This window comes from Haemaphysalis longicornis, unplaced genomic scaffold, assembly GCF_048455015.1.
Source record: "Haemaphysalis longicornis isolate Haplotype H1 unplaced genomic scaffold, Haemaphysalis longicornis Haplotype H1 scaffold_1, whole genome shotgun sequence".
Classification (NCBI taxonomy): Eukaryota; Metazoa; Arthropoda; class Arachnida; order Ixodida; family Ixodidae; genus Haemaphysalis; species Haemaphysalis longicornis.
The window spans coordinates 307,645,059-307,669,424 of NW_027526203.1; the positions used below are offsets into that span (position 1 = coordinate 307,645,059).

Here is a 24,366-nt window from a genome sequence, read left to right on the forward strand (position 1 = left end):
ATTTTGTTTGACACCGGGAACAACAACGGTAGTTACCTGTTTATTCTGAAAATAAATAAAAACGATTTTCGCCTATGGGAAAATGGCGGCGATTTGGACGTGCGAGCCCGAAAACCGGGTTTTCTGATCGTCTGTTAGCTCATTTCTAGGTGCATTTTCTGATCGTCTGCTGCACCATTTGGCTCCGTACGTGAATCCCAAACATGCGTTTCACTCTGCAGGTGGTTCCGTCGTTCCAACATCAACTTGCGCTGGCTCGCACGTCCAAATTAGCGGCCATTTTCCCATAGGCGAAAATCGTTTTTATTTATTTTCAGAATAAACAGGTAACTACCGTTGTTGTTCCCGGTGTCAAACAAAATAGACCACAAAATGCGACCTTTGTGTGAAGTTTTAGCGCAAACAGAGCGGCGGATCGCTCAGGAAAAATTTTTAAAGTGTTCCAGTTATCGCCGCAACACCCTGTACTTCCGGTGAAACGCCACAGGAAGGCTGTATAATCGTATACATGGTAGTACTAAAATAGCTACAGTAACAAAACTATTGTGCCTACGTGTTTGATTGGCATGGCACAAGGTAGGCCGCGCAAAATGCCGCTAGGAATTGTGCGTCTTTTTCGGCCTTGCCCCTGTCGCATTACGTTTCGGAGTTTTCGGTTTTTATTTACTTTTTTGACATATTCGGCATACTTTTTACCGTTATCTAAAATTTGTTTTGACGAATATTCAGTTACATCTATCCTGTGGAGTGTTTTTTTCTTTTTTCGAGCGGTATTTATTTGCGGTATCTCCACCTACCCCACTATTCTTGAATTTTTGTTTTTTAATCACGATCGTGTTCAAACGGAAGTGGTCGGGGGAAAAAAGATCAGTTCGTATACTAGGTGCATCTGTTCCTGCTTTTGACCTAAAGTAGCTGCTGGCAGCGGGCTGTCAAGAAAAACACGCATGCAGTTACAAAGTGTGACACTGAATTGTACAAATGTCATATGCGACAACGCGTAAATGCAATAGATCACATGTTTGTTCATGAAATTTTAGCAATCTCTACTGGGGAAATGGATTAACCAAGCACACGTTTGTTGAGCGAACGACGTTTTAGGTGAGCCGTCTGAGGATCAAGACTCGAATCTAATCCCACTTTGCTGGCCTGCACGTGTAGAGGACGGATGAAAACGTGACTGTGGAGGGAAGAAATGAATGCGTAGTAACTGTAGCGTATTGATGTTTATATCGAATAAATGTACGGGCGGAAAAAAAAAACCTTAGACGTGGACACCCCGTCGATAGCGGCACGTTAATTAAAGGACAACTGCAACGAAAATTTACCTGCCCCAAATTCTGATTCAACGTGTGGTATGCAACACTAAAGTATCTTGTGACCGAATTTTAAACTCCACAAACACGCAGTTTTTTTTTTATTAAAATCGTTCGGAAACACGCCACTTCAGCCGACGCAGCACCTAGCGGAGTGTTGCCGCAACTTGCCGCCACAGCGGCGAACTTCCGGATGTGACGTGCCAGTCAGGACTCCCGTGCGGCCGCCGCCTTTCCTCAGTAGCGCCCTTTTACGTGCGGCCTCACGCGAGTGAGCAGTGTAATTCGTGCCTCTTGCATGAATAATTGCTTTCACGCGTCTCCGTAATGCGAGTAGCTGAAGAAGCTCTCGGTTGCTCGTGCATTTTGTGACCTTCGCCGCAGCGTCAGAGGATGACGAACCCGCCGTAATTAAGTCCTCAAGTTCTGCTTGTCCTTAAAGGGGCCATGAAAACAAAATACAACTTCGTTTATTTTAAAGAACTAACCTTTGGCAGTGCACTCAGCTTCATTCTAGCCAAGAAAGAGGTTTTTTAACCCGAAAAAAAACAACAAAAAATGTATCGGAAAACTCAAATTTCACGTTACAGTGACGTAATATTGGCAGGAGTGACGTAATGAGCCAGCACGAAAGACGCAGTTTTCAATTCTTCCGACAGAAGAATACCACTAGGTCTTAGTCTGACCGGAAATAGTCTTTCTCTCTCTCTCTCTCTATGTTTGCTAACTGCGCGCCAGCATTCAAGCGATGCTATCAAACGGAACTAGAAGCCCCACTGCAATCGCCCAGTTAATGTTTCTTGGCGGCGGCTCATGTCGGGGGCCCTCCAATCGCACAAGCAACATTCTGTGACGTCATGGAGAAATAGCCGGAAAGTGGCTGAGGAGTCGCCACTGCTTCATTTGTAAAATTGGCAGGCTTGTTATCGGGACAAAGCACTCTTTTTTTATGAACGAAACTGGCACTGGTATTTTGTCTTCTTGGCCCCTTTTCAATGCTCGTTTTGTTCAGTTTTAACCGAATTTTTAAAGATGTCTTTGGCATGCTTTTGGTGTTTTTTTTTTTTTTTTTATCTGAAAAGCTCCGCTCAGTGCTGCCTGCTGGCTCCGCCATGGGTCTTGTAATTTACAAGCGCCGCTTACTAACCAAAATGCGCACCGGCTTCCCGTCGAATCGTCGGCATTTATTTTTAACGAATTTCTGCTGCCGCCTGCAGGGGTCGGTGATTGGTCCGGAATATTGTTCAACGTCCAGGCTTGCAAGAGCAGTGAGGTGACGCTCCGCGTAGTGTCCGGGATTTCAAACACTACATTTTTTTTCGATGTATACCAGAACGGAAACGGTGGCCTTACCGGCGCTTCGGGGCTTGCGAAGGCGAGGGCGCAACGGTTACCAGACAGAGGTTGTTGTCGAACAGTAGGCTGTTGGAATAACATCCGCGTTCAAGGCGAGCAAATCTCGACATGGTTAGGAAAAAAAAAAAAAGCCCGGTTGAGGACGAATTTGTAATAAGAAAAGTCATTTTGCATGGGGTAACTTCTTTTCCGGGCCAGGCACGCACGGAGCTTGCGCGTGCGAAACGAAGACCTGCCGATCGCCCTTCCTTCTGTGCGCAGTGGGAGCGGTTTATGAAATTCCCTCTCACGTGTGGAAAGAGACCTATTTACCTGGTGGCAAATTGGGAGATGCATGAACGACCGTTGCACGGGACATGCGCACGACTTCAACACCAATTAGGGGGGAGTCACAAATGGGAGCCACGCTTTTGTCAAAACGTGATTCTAAGCAGGAGGAATAATCAGAGGGCCCGGTAGCTGATGGAAGCTGGTTGCATCAAAATGAAAGGCGGTAATGAGGGAGTGAGCTGTACAACGCTCAGCTGAGTTTTCAGGATAAATTTCTGAAAGCCAGTCCTGCTGGCAAATGTGGGACGCTGTTTCAGCGCGCATGCCTGAGGTTTGGTGCAAACGTACGGCGCAAAAAAAAAAAATTCTAACAAACATTCCGACCTAATGCCGTTCATCTCTTTTGGACTTGCGCTAATAACGATGTTTTTAGGCAATACCACCACGCCCATCAACAGGGTCTTTTAACCATTAGTATTGTATTGGCGGTGCCGTTGCGTACGTAAAGGGAGCCGTTGCCGCTATTTGACCACTGGAAGTAGCCACCACTACCTGTAGTGTTCAAGGGCACGGCCGCTCGATTGCGCGCACCTCGTGCGGGCTAGTGTCACTAAATAAGGTTCTTAGTGACACTAGTGCGGGCAATCGAGCGGCCGTGTCAAGGGTATTGAACTTCGAAACAATTACACCACAATAGAGTTGCTCAGCGTGTGCACTTGGTCGGGTCTCGGTGCGCGTTGATGTTGGGGCGGTCATTCCGATTGATGTGGCGGGGTTTGAGATGGAGTTCGATTCCGGTTGAGTGGCAGATTTGTGGGGACGAACTGTATCAACACCACCCACCGTTCTTCATCACCTCTTGCCACTCCCGCCACCAACGAGCCTTGGCTGAACATTGAGGGTCGGGGTCGAAAAAAGGTGGTTGGTTATCTTTATTGTTTGTTATTGTACGGCTTTCTTGTTACCTTCATACTTGCTCAATGTTGAGTAACTCTAGACTCGTTTACCCCCCCTGCCCCCCCTTTCACCTCCTTATCGCGCACACGTACAAAGCGCAGAGATAGATCCCGATTCTGCCAGTTACAATTTTTCACGTGAGGAAGAAATACACATGCATGCTGTGGGGATGCCCATGGTAATAAGCATACACCTTACGAAATTGTCGCTGACACAAAAATTGTCATCATAACCAAGTTAATTCGTTAAAGCAACGTGTCGTCGTCTTTTGGCGCCTTCGCGAACCAAGTGGGAGTGAAACCGGTATTTCATGAGGCGTGAGCTTATTAGAGGGCTCAATTTTTCGGTTTTTTTTATGCTTTCATTGCTCGTTCACTTGCGTCCTTCCGTGCCTTCCTCATACTCTACTTTTTTATCGTAAAGTCGTGTACCTACCCGGCCTGGTATGGCCGCAAGTGATACTTGTTCCCTTCGCGCCTCGCGATCCATCGTCACCGCTGCTCACTATAACCGGGGAATCACGTTAGCGACGCCCCGCTCCACGTAAAAGGCTGCCACATTGCCACCCTCTCCAGGAGCCCTCCCCAATGATCCGCGTTCTCGTGATAACCTTGAGTTTTCGTTGCCCCCCTAATTTCCTTCTGACGAATTGCTCCTTCCCTCCTACTTCTTCGCCGCTTGCCCTTTTTTGCTTTGTGTTATTTCTTAATTTGCATTTTCTTGTCCTTTTTCTACGATGGAAGAGGTACCTATAGAGCAAAAAAAACTAAACTCCCTCGTGCTTCTTCGTGTGCTTCTTCGTCCCGATTCAGGAGTAGGAGCCGGGTGCCCGCGACTATGGCGTTTGTTCCCCTTTCTTTCGCTTCTGAGGTATTGGTCATTACTAACGAAGTGAGCAAGACATCGTTTCTATACGCGCAGGGAACGCTTTCGGGCCTTATTTCTAGGCGTCATCCTTAATCGATGCACACTGATTTGCCTGAAAGTGGGCTTTCTTGAAGACTGTTCGCAAGTATTGTTGGTGAAGGACTGGCCGGCAACGGCAGATTCCTGTGTTCATATCACACTATAAGCCTGGTTCTGACGTCTGACTCTGCAGTTGCGACAGAGTGGGTGACATGAACACAGGCGCAGCCTCGCGATTCCGAAGGACTGCACTGGGGCTGTCGCTCCACACTTTCGTTTCCATGCAGCTCAAGTACCCATTCTCGGCAAGTACGTATGTATGCGCAATTGTAGAAATTAATGAGCGCGTTAAAGTGAGAAGTGCAGTGAGGTTGTCAGTACCAGTGAGATTGTCGGTATCACATGTGTAGTATCGAGTGGTGCGAAGACGTCTGAACGAAAGAAAAAAAAGTTGTTCGATTTGTGGAGCACAGGCCTTGTGTCACTTTGAAGTGGATAAGAAAAGGCCGTCGCGTGCTCCGCTCAGTATACCAAATGCCAAACGTGACGGCTTGCGCCCGAATGTGAGTTGAGTATATAGGAGAAAATATTCTACCCGGAAACAGTAAAGCGTACTAGCAATTAATTTTCTGCGTCTGTACGTGCATGTACAGTGTATAGTTAGTCACCTAGTAGGCGTAAACCGTTAACTCCGGCGTATGCGTGCGGAAAGGTCGTGATCCCTGTTGCATTTCGAAATTGGCTTTATTTATTTATTGTTTTCATTTAAACCAGCTCGCTGACTACGACGATTGGGCCACGTGTGCCGAACGGTCAGATAGCGAAATTATGTTACATGGCTGGTTACTACTGTGGGCGCCTAATGCTATCCTAATGTCACTCTGCAGTGACTCACTACGCTGGGTGCTGGATGGACGTGTTGCGCATGTTCGTGTGTGAGGGTCGTGGCAGCGCCCCTCCCCCACTACACACATGCGCTCGCACGTATCTTAAGCACATTGGCATATAAGCGCGCAGGCCGGCAGCCGCTCGCGGCACCAGCGTAATTGCCCTCCCTCTACGCGATCCTGTCTATACTTTCACTTCAAGGCTGCACGCTCCGATGTCGGGGCCGCGTACGTGAGGAAACTATCTGGCCCGAAGCTTTTATTACGTACCCGTCGTTCGCGCGTCGCACAAATCTCCTCTCGCTCGTCGTTGTGCGCCGTGCGTTTACATGCCGCATGTGTTCTGGGCACGCATTCCGATCTGTTTGCGCGGAGAGTCGGCTTTGATTACGGGTGTATGTTGTTGCAATTGTTACTGCTAGCTCTGCAACTGTACCCTTTGTTTTGTTGATCGGGTAAATGCACCCGCAATTCCAAAGGACGGAAGTAAAAAAAAAAACCTGGAAAATTGAAGTAATAAATCGTAAAATGTCAAATTTAAAGCACGAAATGTAGCCGTCTATGGTGCGCTGCGCCTGATACGGGCAAGACAACTCGTGAGGCATCACAGTTGAAATGCCCCACGCGGAGGAACACTAAGACCTAACCTTCCAGGCTTTCCTCCGTCCCTTCTGACGCGTTGTTATTTTAATTTCAAAGTTATGTACCAGCGGCCCAAGTTTCAACTCTTCTTATAATCTCCTGCAAACGCAGTGCTCCCGATTCGATCTTGGAAAGTGCCTCGCTTCAGACCGCACATCTCGACCCAAGATGTCCCAGAACTAGAGGAAAATCTATTCTAAACAGTTCGCGCGCGCCACGAATTCGAACAGTGGATCGCGTTAAAGCGTTCGGTGATGTCGCTCTGCTGGAAACCGCGCTACACGCTTACGTTGGCTTTAAGAGTTCCCGTCGCTGTGGGATCGCTCTCTACCGAACCATTCATAGAACTACCTGCTTCAGGCAAATCTCAAGGTTCTGTATCCTCAGTTCTCTTTAATGCGGTAATGTGCGGAATCTATCTGGCCCTACAGAAAGTAGACATTAAGTACACCCTACACGCGGACGGCATAACGAGCTTGGATATATATGACCTAGGTATACGCAGTGCATATCGGGCATACCTTTTAGGAAACCCTCAGCGAGATGCAAAAAGCTAAACAGTAGGGGCAGGAACTGCTTTCCTGCTAAATATGAAGTCCTCCTGGTCGCGAGGCACAACCGAAAGTAAGTACAAGCCATTACCATCTCTCCAAAAGGCTCCGCATTCCCACAAAGGACTGAAATTCGCCTATACGTCTGTATAGAGCGATGGCAAATCGACCTCAACGATAGCGCTCTTACTGAAGCCGGGAAAGCAAATTGTTCATGGGCTTTAAACGCATGACTAGTTCCATCAAGGGGCTCAATGGATCAGGATCTCTGCGGCTGAGAGGAGCGTGCCGTAGCCAGCTCACGAAAGCTTCCATACCACCTTCCCTAGCTAGCCCCACAGGAGGAGACGAATTGCTTTTCGATCTTGGCGCTATTTGTTCCAGTAGCCCTTGTACCATCAAACACAATTGCCATCCATTTGCGTTTGGTAACACTCATGAGGAAAGCTGCGCAGATTTAGCTCGGTCTTCCTCTCAGCGCCAGCGATAAGGCACTCCTCAGAACAGGCACAAATTGATGATAGCTCACACTCCAATGTTTCCGAACCCCAATTAATTGTGCAGTTAAACCCAGGCATGCACTTCATTTCGTAACTATACAGAAGAGGGTGCAGTCAAGAGATGAAGTTTCAGATTTCAGATACATGTACAGATTTCATCTGAAACGGGTAGCAAACGAGTAGGCAATAGCGTCGTTCGCGGCCGCCGCATAAACTACCGCAATGACGTTACACTGCTTTGTGTTTTCATGCAACCTCAGCCTTCAAAACTTTCTTTTTATTTTCACCCACGGTATGGGTGATATCGATTTTCTGTATTGTTCGAGCGCGCGTGTTGCAATGGTTGAACCTGCGAGACGTATACGCCAAATTTAGCCCTGCGGATGCGCCAGTGTGTCGTCGTAGTCGACGTCAGCAAATCGGCGGGGAGTACGGGGCGAGGGAAACGGCACATTCGAGCGCACTTTCCTCGTTAAGGAATGCGTGTAAATCGGGTAAGGAAATTGGGCAATCTTTTTCTCCAAATGCGGTATCCCTTTAACCCGGCAAACGGCCCAAACCTGACCGTCTATCCTCGCCCCGTACGCCACGCCCGTTGCCTTTCTCCCACCCATGATCTAGTTACCTCTACCGTCATATGCTATCCATCGAATCCACGAATTTGACGACTGCCTGGGATTAATTCCTGGGATTTGATGACTTGGATTAACAGAGCGAATGCTCTATTAATCCAGGTACAAACCCTCAAAACGCCTCGTTCCGTCAATCTGACCTGCAAGGTCGACCCAGCGCCTGGGGCGGTTGCGCAGTGCAAGCATCTAATCGCCCGTTCGTTCCAAGGGATGGAAGCAGAAAGGGGTACAGGTGTAAGAGTAAGGGTGTGGGCAAGGAGGTTGTATAAAACCTCCTTGGGTGCGGGCCATCAGATAAGGATTCAAGGAGGCGCTGGCTGCGTACAAATTCACGGCGTGTTCGCGCCTACAACTAGCTGCTATATACTGCGCCGAGTAGTGTCTGGTTTTGTCTTGGGGTGCAATTGTGTGCGTGTGCCCTTCGCGCAAAAACCGAGATATCGCTGGACAACCGCGCTTAACCATGCATTTTTTGCCTAGAAGTGTGTCGGCATATTAGGTTCGGAGATGCATGCTGATACGTGTCCGGCATAGCAGTTTCACAGACATTGACTGGGCTAATCGGCTTTATAGCCGTTTTCTTGCCCTTTTGTGACATTGGGGTTCTGTTGACTTGCCTTTCAAGTAAAAGTTAGATGCTGAGCTTTTCATTTTTTTTTTTTTTTTTTCTGGAGGGGACTTGTTTTTCACAGCTCGTTGCAATGACTGGGCAGCTGTGTCTAAAGAATATTTGGATTCAAGAGCGAAATTAATAAATATTTTCTAAAGAGCAAGACAGCATCAGAGGCTGTGGGGCTGAACTACTCGCACAAATCAGCAGACCCGGCCGCAATTTTTTAACGCCGATTTTGCTGTTAGGCAATTCGGTGTCCCTACCTACTGCTTACGTAAATTTCCATTCAGGCGCAACTGGCGGCTGTGGATTTTTCTTCTTTCTTGCCCAATGAGGATGCAGGAAAATATCGAAAGTTGTCGCGTCTGATGCGCACAGATTTCCTCAATTGAGGCTTTAGCAACTTCAGCACGTTCGTATGGTGCACATCAAGACTAAAAACGAGAATCCTTTATGGCTCGGCTCAGCGAAATGATGGCTGTGTTGATGGTTATACGTTCCTTTTATGGGAGAGGCGGGAGCGCCGGTAACGATGAGGAAAGCGCTTGAAAATTAGAGACTCGTCGAACTTGCTTGCAGATTGATGTAGCGAATGTATATGTTCCGGTCATCAATATCAACTCGCCAAGCGAACTTATTGGTAATAGTTCTTCCTTCAGCTTTGTACTCGTTTGAGGGAACCAAGTAGGCGACAATTCTGGGAATTTGTTTTTGTTTTTGGGCAATGGGACGTGCGCGTCTTTTTTTTTCTTTTTTTTAAACAAGAATCAGGCGCTCATTTTCACGGCGCGATTTCGTTTTGCCGGGAAATAATGTGAAGCAAATCCAATCCGCTGTCGCCTACCACACCGCTCTTCTGCACGTAGACTTGGGCAGCTAAAATGCTCCGAAACAGCCGCATCTTATTTTTGCAAGTTTAACGGGGTTGCAACCGGCTCAGGCAAAATCTCGTTGCTTACAAGTACGTACTTTCAGCGTCATATTGTGATGCATAGTGGTTCACTTCTGGCTCGAAGCCAACAATTTGGAACATTGTGCGACAACCAGGTCAGAGAGAGTCTTCGAGACGTCGCTTTTGCGGCATGACTGACCATGGCAACGAATCTCGACAGCAGACCATATGCTCGGCGAAGCGTCCGCGACCAGTGAGTGAGTCGTGTTCGAAACGATCGCAGTCGGCAGCGTGCACGGACGGGTAAGACGTGACGGGTAAGAACCGTCGTTGTACAAAGTGGCACAAAAATAAATGCAGTTCAATACATGTACAATTCATACAAATGTATACAGTATACCATTGCGTACATAAGGTATATACACCAAGGTATAGCTTATGTATAGTATACCTTACTTCCATGCAGTAAGGATGGTTGTGGTTCGTTTCCCCGAAGTCCGGTGTCGATCAGGAACCCAATCGCCCGGGCTCAGGTTGATTTGGCAGGAGGCTGGCAGGGCGATGGTGTTGACGAACTCGAGGCGTTGAGGTTGATTAAATGAAGCGGAGAGTTTATATACAGCTATTTACAGTAGGAAAACTGGGTACATGAGCAATAAAAGGAAAACTTCAAACTTCAGCTAGACGCTGGCTCCAAGTGCGCACAAATCACTTGAGCTTCTCAACTTCGTCTAACTCTCCTATCCTCGGAGCGTACACAAACCGCTCGAGAAACGGATCTTGCGGCGAGACTCTGTCTCGCCGCAAGATCCGTCTAGTTGCCAGGTACGGCGCTGCACCCTAAACCTCCGACGCGATCTTAACCTCTAACCTAGGGGGCTCACAAATCCCAACCTAGCTTCAACGGTCGAGACTCCTTGTCCCGCCGGGAACTGCCCAGTTCGGCGCTCAGACAAGAACGATTTCCAACGGCCAAGTTCGGCCTTATAAAACCTCGAGATAACCCTCTCTCGGGAACGCCCCTGTAGCTTTCGTACATGCGTAAGGGAGTGCCCAAATTCACGTAGACAGCTGTCACTCAGCACGCCACGGAATATTCAATGAGGCGCCGCCATCTTCGGGTCAATGGCACGCTCGCAGACGAGCAGGTGCGTGCGACCCCGCGGGGTGAAAGCGAAAGACGGCGACAGTGCGTCATGCTGACCAGGGCGCGTTAACAATGGAGGCTCGCGCGCCGCTCGTCCCGACGCCGATAATCCCACCACCTCCGTGCGTCAAGCAGACGGTCCCGGAATCCGGTCGCGCTGTCTGCTTTCTCAATGGGGGATCATCCCTGTGGTATGCGGTGGGCCAGACAATCCGTCTCCCGTGCGCGCCGTGACGAATTGGCGACGGCTGCAGCGCAGTGCTACGTCGCCAGACAGAGTGGCGGGTTCTCACGCGCAGCCTGCGCGCCTGGCCACTGACCGCGTAAGTGGACCTTACACATGGTATACCTTAGGTCCACAAAGAGTAACTCGCTGTAATTGAGGCTGTAAAGCCTACTTTTCAGTGTCTGGCGAAGCCAAAACTACTCGCCAAATGCCTCCATAGGAAGACCCTAACCAATACGAGCCCTTCAATTTCGTTGTGTGGGAGGGCCCTCTTTCTAGATCCCTCCCTCACAACGAAATTGAAGGGCTCTAGAAAGTGTTGCTTGGAGTTCAGACACCAAAGGTAGCTGCGACGGATGCTGGTGTTAACTTTTTTTGTGATGGCAGCATAGTGCTGCTAATGTCTGGGACTAGTCATTCAAGGTCTCGCCAGGGCGGAACTCCATGCAAGGGCTACACGACATTGCCGGCTGTACTTCGCAGATAAGGCCCGGAAGGGGAAAAAATGCTCCCACGCACTCCGTACGAATGGCCAACCCAGGTCCGTAGCCAGAAAATGTTTTTTCGTGGGTGTTAAGGGTTATAGCCATCTTGCCGAAAGAAACACGCACTCAATTATGCGCTGCCCCGACAAAATTTCTGGAAAGAGGGAGGGGGTTGGAACCCCCAAACCCACCTTTATGTCCCTAAATGGCTGAAAAAAGCGAACCCAAGGGAAATTCGGCATACATCTAAACTGCGAGTAACCTGTACAGCTTTGTCAGCTACTTGGCAGTATATAAGAAAAATTCGTCCTCGTACGGGACGGGGGGGGGTGAATTTTTTTTCAGTGTGATATTTGTGAGCTTTGCTTTGTAGCCGGCTGTATGGCTGCATTTCAGATTTGTCAGATTTACCGTTCGCAGAATCTTTGGGCTTTCCCCCTGAAACTGGTCGTCCAAAGCGAAGCAGAATTCACGCTTGGATGGAAACAGCCGCACTTCCATAGCTTACTGGATGACCAACTCGCCCCATGTAGCATACTAAACAGCTACCTAAGTTGTCTGCTAATGCATTCTTACGCCGGTCCTCCGTTCCACCAACCTTGCACGTGGTGCATCGAAGGGACACGTCAACCTAGACAGCATCTTTTCCTTCTTTCTTTTTTTTTTTTTTTGCATTTTTACGCTAATCGTCTTTGCGTCTTCGTGACCTCATTTTAGGTATTCATTTTTGTTTTTGCTTGCTGCCACGGACGATGTTTGATTCGGAAGATTTGGCTATCAGTCGCGAGATTAACAGATTTGTCTCTCAGTAGCCAAGTGGGGCCAGGCTTGGCTATCGATTTTCATGTTAGGCGACTTTTTCTTCTGCTTGGTGGATTATGTATTTTTCCTTCTGCAATTACGTTATTCTGGCGACTAAATATCCTAACTTCACCGAGTACGCATTTTTTTGCCTATTCGACATTAGACTGTTCACGTCCTGGTACTCGACGAGGAATGCTTAGGCATTCGAAAGAAAGCGGAACCCGGCGCAGGTGCTGTTTCATTGTTCCCGCTTCGGTCATTCAACCGAAGCGGGAACGCACCGCAGCTGTTGGATGCATAGGCCACTCAGCCTTGCAGACTATAGTGCTGCGCCTTATACCTTGTTGCACAATTTGTGTTGTGTGTATATAGTACTTCAAGGCCTTCCGGGTTTGCTTCAGTCCTCTTGAGCGTGCCGCCTCGAGGCGCGGCCATCCTTATCTGGCACGTGTCACGTGTTGTGTTGCGTTTCATGCGACGCGCCCTAACGTCGCGAACCTTGACCTGTTTATCTATGGAGGCTAGCATACTTGTCCTCGTTTGGGCACGTGCCGTCCCGCCGACTTGGATAGGTTTGTTTGCATACCGCGTGCGCCTTTTATCTCCCTCCCGGCTCTTGTTCAGTCCACTGGCTCGAGCTTCTATCTGTCAGGTTCGGATATGTAGATGTGTAGCCTGTGTAGATATGTGTAGATATGTAGCCTGTTTTTGATTCAAACATTCTGTGCTTTATGGATTAGGGGGAGGGGGGGGGATACATGATCTGCAAAACTACAGCGTTGTATGTGCAGTGTCCATGCATCTTCACAGCGCACAAACAACGGCACAAAAGGGAGGATAACACTGGGCAAGCGCTGAACCAAAACTATTTTTTTTTATTGAAGAGACGCAAATATATTTGTGCGCTGCGAAGATGAATCTGTACCAACTAGCCCCGTTTTATACGCTACTTTAAGTGTCGACGGCCATATCACCTCTTACGAACGGCCGTGTCGTGCGCGATAGGGGAATGCCCGTCATGCAGAAAAAAATTGATGTATGGTATTAGCGTAACGGGAGTGTTCTCGTTTGCTCGGCAAGAAGTGCACGAATGCTGTTGCAATTATTTCCTATTCGTACTTTTTGTTTTTCAACTGTCTGATCGGGCTAGATGGTTTTGCATACTTGTGGTTCAACTGGGCATTAAAGGAGCCACGAAGACAAAATACAAGTTTGTGTTATTCGAAAGATTTCGTGTTTTACAGTGCCCTCAGCGCTCGTCCGAATGCAACCGATGCTTTATTCACTGAGAAATTAATTTAAGTTACAATTTTGATTTTCCCGCTAAATCGTGCGTTTTCGTGGTCTGCAATGACATCACGGGAGCCGACCGCTCGGCAGCCGATTGGAAAGCCTTGTTTACCGTTAGTGAACCTATGGCAAGTGTTTTTGACCGTATTTAAACCTGGCTTGTTTTTGTTCGGGGAAAAAATAATCGTTGCGTGAAACATAGTGCTCGCTCGACAAATATGGTCACGTAAGACACCGTTGCTTGCGTCAATCCGCCAGTGTCGCCTGAGACAACCCGAAATCCCCGCAGTCCTGTGCAGCTAAACCAAGCATAGTGCGCGCAGTACCACAGCAGTACGCATCGGCACTTCTATGTTTACGTGTGCTTTCGTAACCTCCGCTGTTTGCCCCACCATTCTTACGGCTTTAAAAAGAATGTGCCATAAATTTAAGCGCAAATAGCTCGTTCGACAAGCAGAGCTGGCTGGTTTGACATCATAGGTTCTGTTGCGGGAAATGGGCGATTGGGTCCCATGGCCATTCCTTGTTTTCCTAATTATGTAGCTTATTTGAGCGAAGTTCACGTTAAAAGTGGTATCAGTATGATTCTAACGAGGCAATCTTTTGAATGAATCAAACTTGTGTTTTCTCTTCATGGCTCCTTAAGTTGCGCGCTACGCGCTGGCGTTGTCATCATCGTTCCGTGTGTCGTCCCGAAGTTTCCGTACGCGTGTAACTTAAGCCGCAGTTTAACCACAAGTAAAGCTAAGTGCGAATAGCGAAATCTCGAATCGAATCGGATCGCGTAAACAAGGGTCTAAAGGGAGAAGTTTGAGTCGACTAGTAATTACTAGGCATCTGCGAATAATAGGTTGGCGAAAGCGCGCTCCCAGCTGGCGTTCGCAAAAGTCATGGATCTTTTCTTTCCCCCATGGCAAAAAGAAAAAAAAAAGTGTCCACAAAAGCTGTGTACGCAAATCCCGGGACCTCTCCCACCGGAACACCGACGCGTGCCGCAGCAGCGTTCGACGTACGCTCAATTACTATTGGCTGCGACGCGTTCCATAGCACGTGCATCAGAAATAAAATAAACCTTAGCAAATTCGTTAGTTTTACACCTTCGGTACGCGCGGAGTGAACCTCATTGGCGCTAATAGGAAAATAAGGACGAAGCTGATAGAGGAAGCCCGAAGTACCATAGCTTCGTTTTCGGTGCACGAGATGTAGAGCCGTTCTTTTTTTTTTTACGACGACAAGGTAAATGCAAATATTGAAACGTTGTAAGGAAGTTTTTGCAGACATGTCCTATTCACAACACCTTACCGCATTGGACCACGCTACCCCAACACGACTTTCAGCTGCATTGAGGGCTAAAATGTGGCTATTTAGGAGTAGATCCCTTCAGTTTGACAGAAGCATTAAATTTCTCACGAGAAGCATATCGCAGAGCGAAGCGTAGAACGTACGTATCAACCCAAAAACTTCCAGCAACAGCTTGCGCGCATACAGCGCAGAGCAAACGTATGCGCTAATCGTCCCTACCGGGAGGCGCTGCGAACACAAGATGGCGATCCCTGGATAAAATGGTGTACACTGTAGCCGTTAGTTAATCGCCTCATCGCCACAAAGTAACGTAACTCTTTATTCGAAGCGCCATTAACTCCATGGCTGCATTTACAAAAATCTATTACAATGTTAATTAATTTGGTCGCCATCAGCCAACCGCGCGAAATGGACTTGTAGCGTCAGAACTGCAAAAAAAATATACCGGTTAGTCGCCACGCTTTCTTCTATTTCCCTCTATATACATACAACTTCGTTTATTGAAGCTCGCGTTAATAGTGGCATGAATGAGCGAAGTTGTATGCTTTTTTCATAGTGAAAAGTCCGAGGATACCTGAGCTGGGTTGGGAATGCGAAAGCATTATCGAACGCCTGACGCTTTGCTTCCGCCGGCGCTAGCTCTCGAACTGATTCGTCCTGTTGTCGCTTGAGACGATTTGCTTCGCGATCCGCTGCCCGCTTGCGTTTTTTTATGGCTTCACTTCGTATACGCGTTGCATACGCCATACGCCATGCACTGGACGACGATGGTTTATTTCGCTGGTTCGCATGCTTGGCTGCACTCTTGGACGGCCACCTGGGACTACCGCCGAGATAGAGCGCGTGCTATGGAATGCCCCGCGCTATGAAACGCTTCGAAGTCGCGTTGTCGAGGAGTCCGTTTGGCTGTCGCGGATGCCGACGCCAGATTTTTTTTTTGCTCAGTGGGCCTCAAACGGAGCACTCCACTATGGTGCGCCTCGTAGCAAGGCGTCGTTTGCGTGCACCCCGTATCCCAGGCAGAGGCTGCTGATTTCGTGTAAGGCCGCCAGGACAAAAAGCCGCCTGGAGCGCTCGTAAACTGTAGCACATTCGTGGCAACCCATGGGTTGACACTTGGATACGTGCGAGGCGTATAGCAACAACATAATTAAGGTACAGTACTTCAGTGGCGCAAGTGTCATGTGGAACTTTGGCGCATTAAATTTCAGCGCTCATATTTGCTGGCGTGTGTTGTACGTGTAGCTGTCAATGACCTGGGTCAACAGTAACGGATTAGGTGCTTTGCTGCTACACCCGACGTCGGTGCGTCGATTTCTGGCGGCGGCTGTACTTCGGATCGAGCCGAAATGCAATGTGTGTGTGTGTGTGTGTGTGTGTGTGTGTGTGTGTGTGTGTGTGTGTATGTATATATGTATATATATATATGTATATATATATGTATATATGTATATATATATATATATATGTATATATGTATATATATATAAATACCAGACTATGGCGGCGATGATGTCACGTGTCGACTATCTGTGTTCGTTCCCGTTACTGGCCAACGTTTTCTAATACTTCCTTTTTCATGTGAAACTTGGAATCGGAGTGTGCATGAGGTCGGTTGTGTGAGGCTGCCTTTGTGCATAGCTAGCTTTCGAAGTCCTGCCGTAGGCGGGCGTATTTCTGGAGTCAAAATAAAAATAAGAAGGTCTACGTACATGAATCCTATAGTGCACGCCAAAGTCACTCACCGTATAGCCCAGAGAAATCCCAACTCAGCTGTACTACGCGCCAACCTTGCTATAGATTCGGAACCTTATCCAGTAACGTTGCTGCGTGCCGCATAAATTTGCTTTATGCCGCTTGTCCGCTTCGTCCTGGCGCGTGGCCCGAGGACTACCTGTGCTGAATGCTGATGAAGCGTTCGCGGAATCCGATCTCCTTGCAGTGGCCTCTTTCTTGTCTCGCAAGATAGCTGCGCCCTACTCAGCGACCGCTATATTCCTGTGGTTCTTCCCAAATACGTCCCGGCAGCGCGCACTTACGTGAACAATGCTTGTGAGGTTTTCGCTGCGATAGTTTTGTACGTGGTTACAAAACTCCGTGATTTCGTGCACTTGGGTAGTAGTCATGCTGAACGTGGCGCGGTCTCGTCGAGGCAAGGCGCGCGTACTTAGTTTAGCTCTTATTTACCGGCCGGAAAGATCTGTAGTTGCGGAACTGTGCTCCCTGAAGTTGTGGGTGGGATTCAGGAACTTGCCTCTGAAGATGTCAAATATATTGATTGTTGTATAAAGCTGGTAATGTCAAGCCAAGATTCATGCTGTCCAGTGGACGACCGATTTTTCGGACCTGAGGCGAACGAAAAATAGTCCGAGGCAAAGAGATGTCCGAAAAATCCGTGAGCCATTACTCATGTGAGACAACTGGCGGTTCCTCGGGAAAGTCCGGAATATCCAGCAACTCCGAATTTTTGGAGTCCGAAAAAACGGTCGGCTAGTACATGAAGCCATGATTCGTGTTGGTGATTGGCTGGCCGAGCGATTCTATTTATTGGTGACCGCAGTGTGTTATGGATCGGCCGTTTCGAATGGGCACAGTGCTGTGGAGTTATACCGGGCTGCCTCAGATGCTGCGTCGCAGGAGTGAAATGTGCGATTGCGAACTGAATGGCGGGTCGAATTCGGCATCATGGAATCTCTGCCACCTGTGTGGTGGCCGACCCCGAAGCCTGCTGTTGTGCTCGTTTTAGGAGTGATTCATGCTCCAAAAATGGGGCCCACTGCGTGGGGGAGCAGTTGCCTTCACACGGCCACAGCAGTGCATAAAAAAAATGGAGGAAGCCCACACTAACGTGTAAGACTCGAAGGTAGCGAAGCTGTACTCAACCTTCACGACCATCACGACGGTTTTAGTGCACGATTGCAGCCTGTTTGCTTCTTCGTTGCCGCAACGACCTTTACTCCATCATTGTTGCTATAAATGTGAGCTTCCTTCATTTTTTTGGAAGCGATAATCATTTGACTGAGAAACTGTGTTAGTACGGGCTTGTTGGTACATAGTTTGACAGCAGCGCTAGGACAGGACACAGAATAGGAGACACGAGACTGGGCGCTAACAAAGCGTTTATTTCGCCGCAGCTGAATATATGCCCTGGAAAATAAAAACAATAAAACAAAATCAGTCTCGTGTCGCCTTTTCTGTGTCCTGTCCTAGCGCTGTTATCAAACTAAATAATCATTGGACATCGATTGATTTGATTGATTGTAGGTTTAACGCGCCGACGCAACGCAGGCGATGAGGCGCGCCGTAGTGGAGGGCTCCGGATTAATTTTGACCACTACGGGGATTTTTATCGTGCGCCGAAATCTCGTACACATGAACGTTTTTGCTTTTCGCCTCCATCAGAAAAGCGGCCGCCGCGATCGGGAAATCATTGGATATCACCCTGGAGGGGCGTACGCTATGGCCTGTCTTTCTCATTTCGAGCAAGTGTTGCCACGATTACGGCGGACGCTGGAGTTTTTGCCAATCTTTGCCAATCTCCCTAAGAGGGTGTCCCTAAGTGGGTCGGCTCGTTTTGGCCAATCTTGGCCAATCTCCCTGGCATTGTCTTGGTATTTTTAACTGCGCGGACACGAAAAGTAGCGATTTGCTAAACAGCTTCGCTGTTAAAAAATTTTCGCGGACTTAGATTCTTTCTACTGATGTCGGTTAGCAGCTACCTCGCAAAAGCTGCGTCTCATATGAGTAGACGGGAATCTAAGGCAGTATAGTCTCGCGATTGACGTAGCCGTTGAAGCGAATGTTTTAAAGATTTTGTATAGCTCGGAGCTCTCGCAATGAATTTCGCAGAAGTTCTTCTTCCTTCCGCCTCCAATTTCTCTCAATACCATGCGATGCGCCGTGATGTGCTTACACAAGGCTCGCTGAGTGACTCAAGGTCAGGGTCGACAAGAAGCCGCGCTCGCAAGCGAAGGTGTTATCGTGCTGGCGCCCGGCGGACGTTACTTTTGTGTGTGTCGTGATCGAAAGTGTTATAGAGTGGCCTTTCGAAATGATGGCGCTTCTAGGAAGTCCTGTGCTATCTTCGGCGGCACTTGAGTACGAGTAACGGTTGTTTGCCAACACTGGAATCATGCCATTGTATACGCGCCCCTTTTTTGTGCTCTACAATTATGACATGCACAGTGACAGTGCGATACTACCAAGGAACGTCTGTCAACTATGGATGCCTGTTTCAAAAATCTCTATTTGAAGCAACCGTATCAGACGACCTTCCTTCATTGGCGGCTTGAGTGGTAACAAAAAGCAAAAAAAATTAATAACAGGCGGACAGCATTTTAGGAGATTTTACTTGCACAGAAGCACGGTAACGCGAACGTCTTAAAGCTAAGAGTAACTCTACGTCTTGAAGCTAGTGCATGCGTAGCGCCTGTAAATCTGCGACCATTTTCGATGCGCGCACCTCACGTATACATCGTAAAGCTATTCCCGGAAACCATTGGTTAGTCAGGTCACACGCCTTTGATTTTCAGGCAAAACCTGGCTCGTTACGTTGTCCCCATCTTAAGTGTAAGAAGGAAGGAGTAATTAAAAATTAATAATGCGTTAAAACGAAAGAACTTTTATGATCCCATCGAGAATTGCGTGTGCAGCCATGAACGTGTGCAGCTCACTGGTTAAGAAAAGCGTTTTCGCGAAGTCACGCGTGTTCTTTGGATCTCAATGACCTAAGGATCGCGGAGGTTGTCAGTCCCCTGTGGCCTTCTGCCTCGGGGCACAAGTGGGAGGGGGCGTAATTGCGATTTGCCTCCGCGCATTGCGCATGACCACCCTCCTTCACCGCGTGCAGTGTCGCGCGGCTATTCTTGGACCGGGCTTCATCTCACAAAACTGTTCGTTGTCGCAGGTGTTATCCAACAGCAGGGTGGCCTTGGAGAACCTTATCAAGTGAGTCTGCAAACCTGACCCGTCTCCGCCCTCTAAGCCTATCTTGCCGGCCGTAATCCTGAATAAAGAAAAAAAAAAAGGGGGGGGGGGGGGGGGGAAGAAGTAGCGGACAGTTGGCAACAGGTCTAATCTGCGCAGCCTCGGCGTCGTATCTTGCTGTTCATGTTTCACTGTAGACGCAGGCGGAGGGGGAAAGTCAAGGCCGATAGCAAGCTAGGGCCTGCTATGCAGTATGCATCGACTCCTGGGACTGTATCAGAATAAAGTATCGATTGTTTAAACGGGACAGCGGCTCCCGCTCAGTGGAGACTGTGAAATTCACTTGGAGATCTTTCTCTTCTTCTGTGCATAACTTGTACGCTTTCTAATCTTGTCGCCCTTTCTGACTCAGATATGGAATCCTCGTTGACCCCGGGAAATGGGTACGGTACATGCTACTGGACCCCAGAGTATGGCCGCCAGTTTACACTACACTGGGTAAGCATGCATGCATTTGAGTAAATCACTTTTTTTTTTTTGCAGTTCGTCAGTTAACCACCGCGCAGCCGTGGTCCTTCATTGTTCGGTAATTGCTTGCATGAGCCAGGATTACTTGCCTTAACAGACGGCAGCATCTTGAATTCTCACCACTGGGGTTTCGTTCACAAAAAAAAAAAAAGTTAGCCTTTTTATGTTGGCCAGGCTAACATAAAAAAATGTGTTAGCCTGACAATTCATAGGTACATTGGAGAAGAAACACGAAATTGCGCTATAGCCCAGCGTCTGAAATTACACCCTGTTAGGGCGAGTTGTTCCTTGGCCGGTATGCACAATGAATATGTGCTGCTGGGCCCATCCCCTTCTGCAGGTGTCCATCCCATCTCGAGTTATAGACGTTCTGCAGGCTGACTTCTATCTATGCTTACCAATTACCTCTCTTGTTACCATTCGCAAGTCCCAGCATCTCCCATTCCTTTTAACCAATGGTGGTTTGAGTCAAGCGTTGGTTTGAATGACGCGCCTTTTTATTTCAGGGCTTCACCTGTGCATTGTGTGCTCCCTGGCCACTGAAAAGCTCGTGGCTGCGGTGAGTACTGCCATTGTCATGAAGCGCTGTCAAATTTATATTCTGGTTCTAGCTGTGCGTTGTGATCGCTGTACGCTGTATACGTGCGTATATACGAGCGTGTGTTTTTAGATTCAGCGTGTTCCACGCAGGGTGTCTGAACGGAACGAAAGCCGGAACTGGAAAAGGAAAAAGATATTTTTGGCCGTAACGAGAACGTAACCGAAACATTATTTATTTCGTTCCGGAGCTAAACCGAAAAAAAAAAAAAAATGCGTCTTGGTTTTCGGTTCGGTTAGAAAGTTCAGGTACAGCATTCAATCGAACTTTCATGCAGGGAGATGGGAGGTCGTCGCTGGTTCCCTGGCGTATACAATCGCCTTTCGTTTCGCTGGCGCCATTTTTCCCTCGGCTGGCTTGTTGCCTGCTACTACTCTCTCCGTCGTTTGTCGTGTTCTAGAACACTATGCTTCGGTCTCGATGGTCAGGGCTTAGCTCTCCGTGTGATCGCCGCCTGCAGTTGGAGCAGACGTCGCTGCCGTATTTATTTATTTATTTATTTATTTATTTATTTATTTATTTATTTATTTATTTATTTATTTATGTATTTATTTATTTGACATACCTATATTCTCCTAAGGCATAGTTGTAAGGGGGTGGTATACAAGAATTAACACAAATTGAGAAACACGACATACTAATAAAGAAAAAATAAAATGCAATCTTTGGCATGAAAACAGCAGAATACCCAGATTGCAGCGAAAATTGCAGGTTGCAACGGCACACTCAATGGAATCAGCTACAAGCCATGCTGTCATAACGCAGCGGAAACTCAATGCGCCATTTTTTCTTTCGGGCTGCCACGAGCCGTTTTATGTACCGTTGAGAGCCATTATTTTTTCCCTTCCGGTTCAGCACCGGAAGGGAACTTTTATTCATGAAACGAAACGCGAGCCGGAACGGAGAACATTTCGTTCCGACACCGTTTCCACGTAACTATAGGACCAAGGAAAGTTGACACCCAATGAATTGTTCGTAATCCTCGGTGGTGTGGACTAGAGCCACTAAATAAACCTGATCTAGTAGCTCTAGTGTGGCCTATCTCTCCCTATGTTGAGTGATTTAAAATGACTGCGTTTTTGGACTAATCAGTCCAACCAAAGGGTTCGAAGTTTACGATGTTGTAGAGCATGCCGAAATATTAAAAATACTCATTTGTCTGCGGAAATCCTTGAACAGGAAGGAGTGCGGTAATGGTGCTTACAATAAATTTCAGCGTCGCCGTGCATGGTCGACCCCAAGCGCGCGACGCTAGCTGCGTTTGGTACTTACCTTGGTACTCTATACTACTTTGTAATTCCTTTGACACACCAACTACTGTGTAATTAAGAAAAAAAACCTTCTATAGGTTTAATTGCTAACAGTAAAAGTAAAGAGGGGTTAATGATTCATTTGTGGCAAAAACATTTCCCATTTTATTTCCTTGTGGCGAGCGATGCACTAATAGTGCGATTTGTCCTCTGAATTGTGCCTTAGGGTCGGCTCTCCGAGAACGTGGCCAGAAATGTCCAGGTGCTCAATTTATCTTCTATTCTGCTCATCCCACCTGTGGTGGTCTTCGTGTGGGACTGCAACCCACGTGAGTAACGCAAATAACCAGTTTGTAATTCAGCGCCTTTATTTAACACAAAAGTGTTATTCCGGGATACACAAAGATTTCCACGACGTCATATCCGTCATGGAAGTGACGCCAGTGCAACAATTAAAGCAAGCAGCCTGTAAAGGGTGCACCCCTGCACACAGGGTCTTCTTGTGGGGAAGCAACCTTTAGTACTAAAGAGTACGTTATACTTAGGGTTGTTCGTTCTCTGGTTTTATATTTTTTTAACACGAAAGTGTTTTATGCCGGGATTCACCAAGTTTTCACTGACGTCATATCCGTCTCGGAAATGACGCCAGGACACCTTTTCCGAAGTGACCCGCTAGCAGGACGTCGCTCGCTAAGCACACACACAAGACAGCCGCCGACCCGCAAGCCATGCTCGTTTCGCTGCAGATTTCACTTCGTATTTTGCCGATTCCCATGACAGAGGAATCAACCACAGTGTTTGTTTGTTTCAAAGACCTAGCGTATGGATGGGCAAAATGTTTCGTCGGCCGGCCCAATACATTCGTCCTCCTAATCACGCATTGAGGTGTCATGTTGCAATGTAGGAATCGGCGCCGACATCTTAATGCAGCACAGGGGAGGGGCTTCCTTTCCTAAAGGGGGCTTTGCTCTACGCTAAAACAAACTTCGTCGCGGCAAAGCCAGATTAACTTCTTCACACCCGGGTGTTGATGTTAGGGCACACGTTAAAGATCGCCAGGTGGTCAAAATTAATCCAGAGCCGTGCACTATACGGCGCGTCTTATAGCCCAGGTGTAGCTTCAAATTAATTAATCAAATCAATCACCCAAATTAACTTCACAGCGGAGCCCACAGTGTCCGCTGATGACAGTGTAACTGGGTTTCTTGCAGTCCATTATGGGCACGAATGTATAGCGATAACGAGTGCTAAATCTCCGTTTTAAAAACCAGCGTAACATCAGGCCATCCGCGCTGCTTATCAGAGACAGAAATAATAATAATAATAAAAAAGACGTCAAGCAACCGGCAGTATGCAGACACGAGCAATTCTCAACGGTTCCGTCCATGAGTGGGTCGTATATCAGTCAGCAATAAAGAGTATTAACAGCAACTGAGAAGCACCGGGAACATGTGCGAAATCTTCGGGCTGTCAAAGGGTGGGCAGAAGCTAGCCTTATCGCATGCAGTAAAGAAGTGAGGCAAACCGTCATGAAATTGATAACGAAACACTTGATAACTGCGCCCAAGGAAAAGGGCGCGTAAAAAGCGAAGTGTAACGGACGTTTAAAATTTCGTTCAAGGAATCGCCGTAATAGCTTAAAATTTCGCGCCAAAACTGCGAATAGCCAGTGAGGTGCACCGTAGTGGAGGACCACTAACTCGCCATTTTTTTAAGCTGTTGGACACGCGCGCGTGCGTCCAACAGCTGTTTTGATCGATGACCAGTTTTGATAAGAGCTATCTAACATGAATGAACGGCCCATTCCTCGGAATAAATCAAAGCAGCATGTTATATCTTTGTTGTGCCGAGCTAAGTGCTACTGTTACCGAAATTGAATCTTGCTCTGTGGTGAAGGCCTTGCCGAACAGCGCACAGCGCACATTTTGACGAAGGACGGGCAGAGACACAACACAAGCGCTGTGGTATGGTTCTGTCCGTCCTTCAAAATGTGCGCTGTTCCTTCCTTTGTATCTAAAAAAAAAAAAAAAAAATTCCGTGTACGCGCGTGCGCCAATAAAAAATAGGAGAGGAGCCATTGCACTCGATGTTCAGCGGTACACACACATATTTAAAAATTTTTCTCATCGTTTGCAATGGTAATGAATTTTTGGTTACTTCGAAGGACTATAGTTTTATCCTGGCGGAAAAAAACATGGGGCTGCCCGTTTCCTTCCCGTAGTAGCCATTCCACAACGTTTGCAAATTAATCTCTATCGGAGTAATATGATAGTCGTCCTAGCGGCCAA

The 24,366-nt window shown here is 47.7% G+C and overlaps 1 protein-coding gene across 3 annotated transcripts in view; it reads left to right on the plus strand.

The window, feature by feature from the left end:
* The window catches only part of LOC144149790 (diacylglycerol O-acyltransferase 1-like), a 148,774-nt gene that overhangs the window by 90,660 nt on the left and 33,748 nt on the right, over positions 1-24,366 (plus strand). For all 3 annotated transcript variants that reach the window (XM_077681435.1, XM_077681450.1, XM_077681442.1), the window contains exons 3-6: positions 19,683-19,723; positions 20,115-20,200; positions 20,737-20,789; positions 22,305-22,407. In XM_077681435.1, coding sequence (XP_077537561.1) covers positions 19,683-19,723; positions 20,115-20,200; positions 20,737-20,789; positions 22,305-22,407 — 283 coding nt within the window. The remainder of the gene's footprint in view (positions 1-19,682; positions 19,724-20,114; positions 20,201-20,736; positions 20,790-22,304; positions 22,408-24,366) is intronic.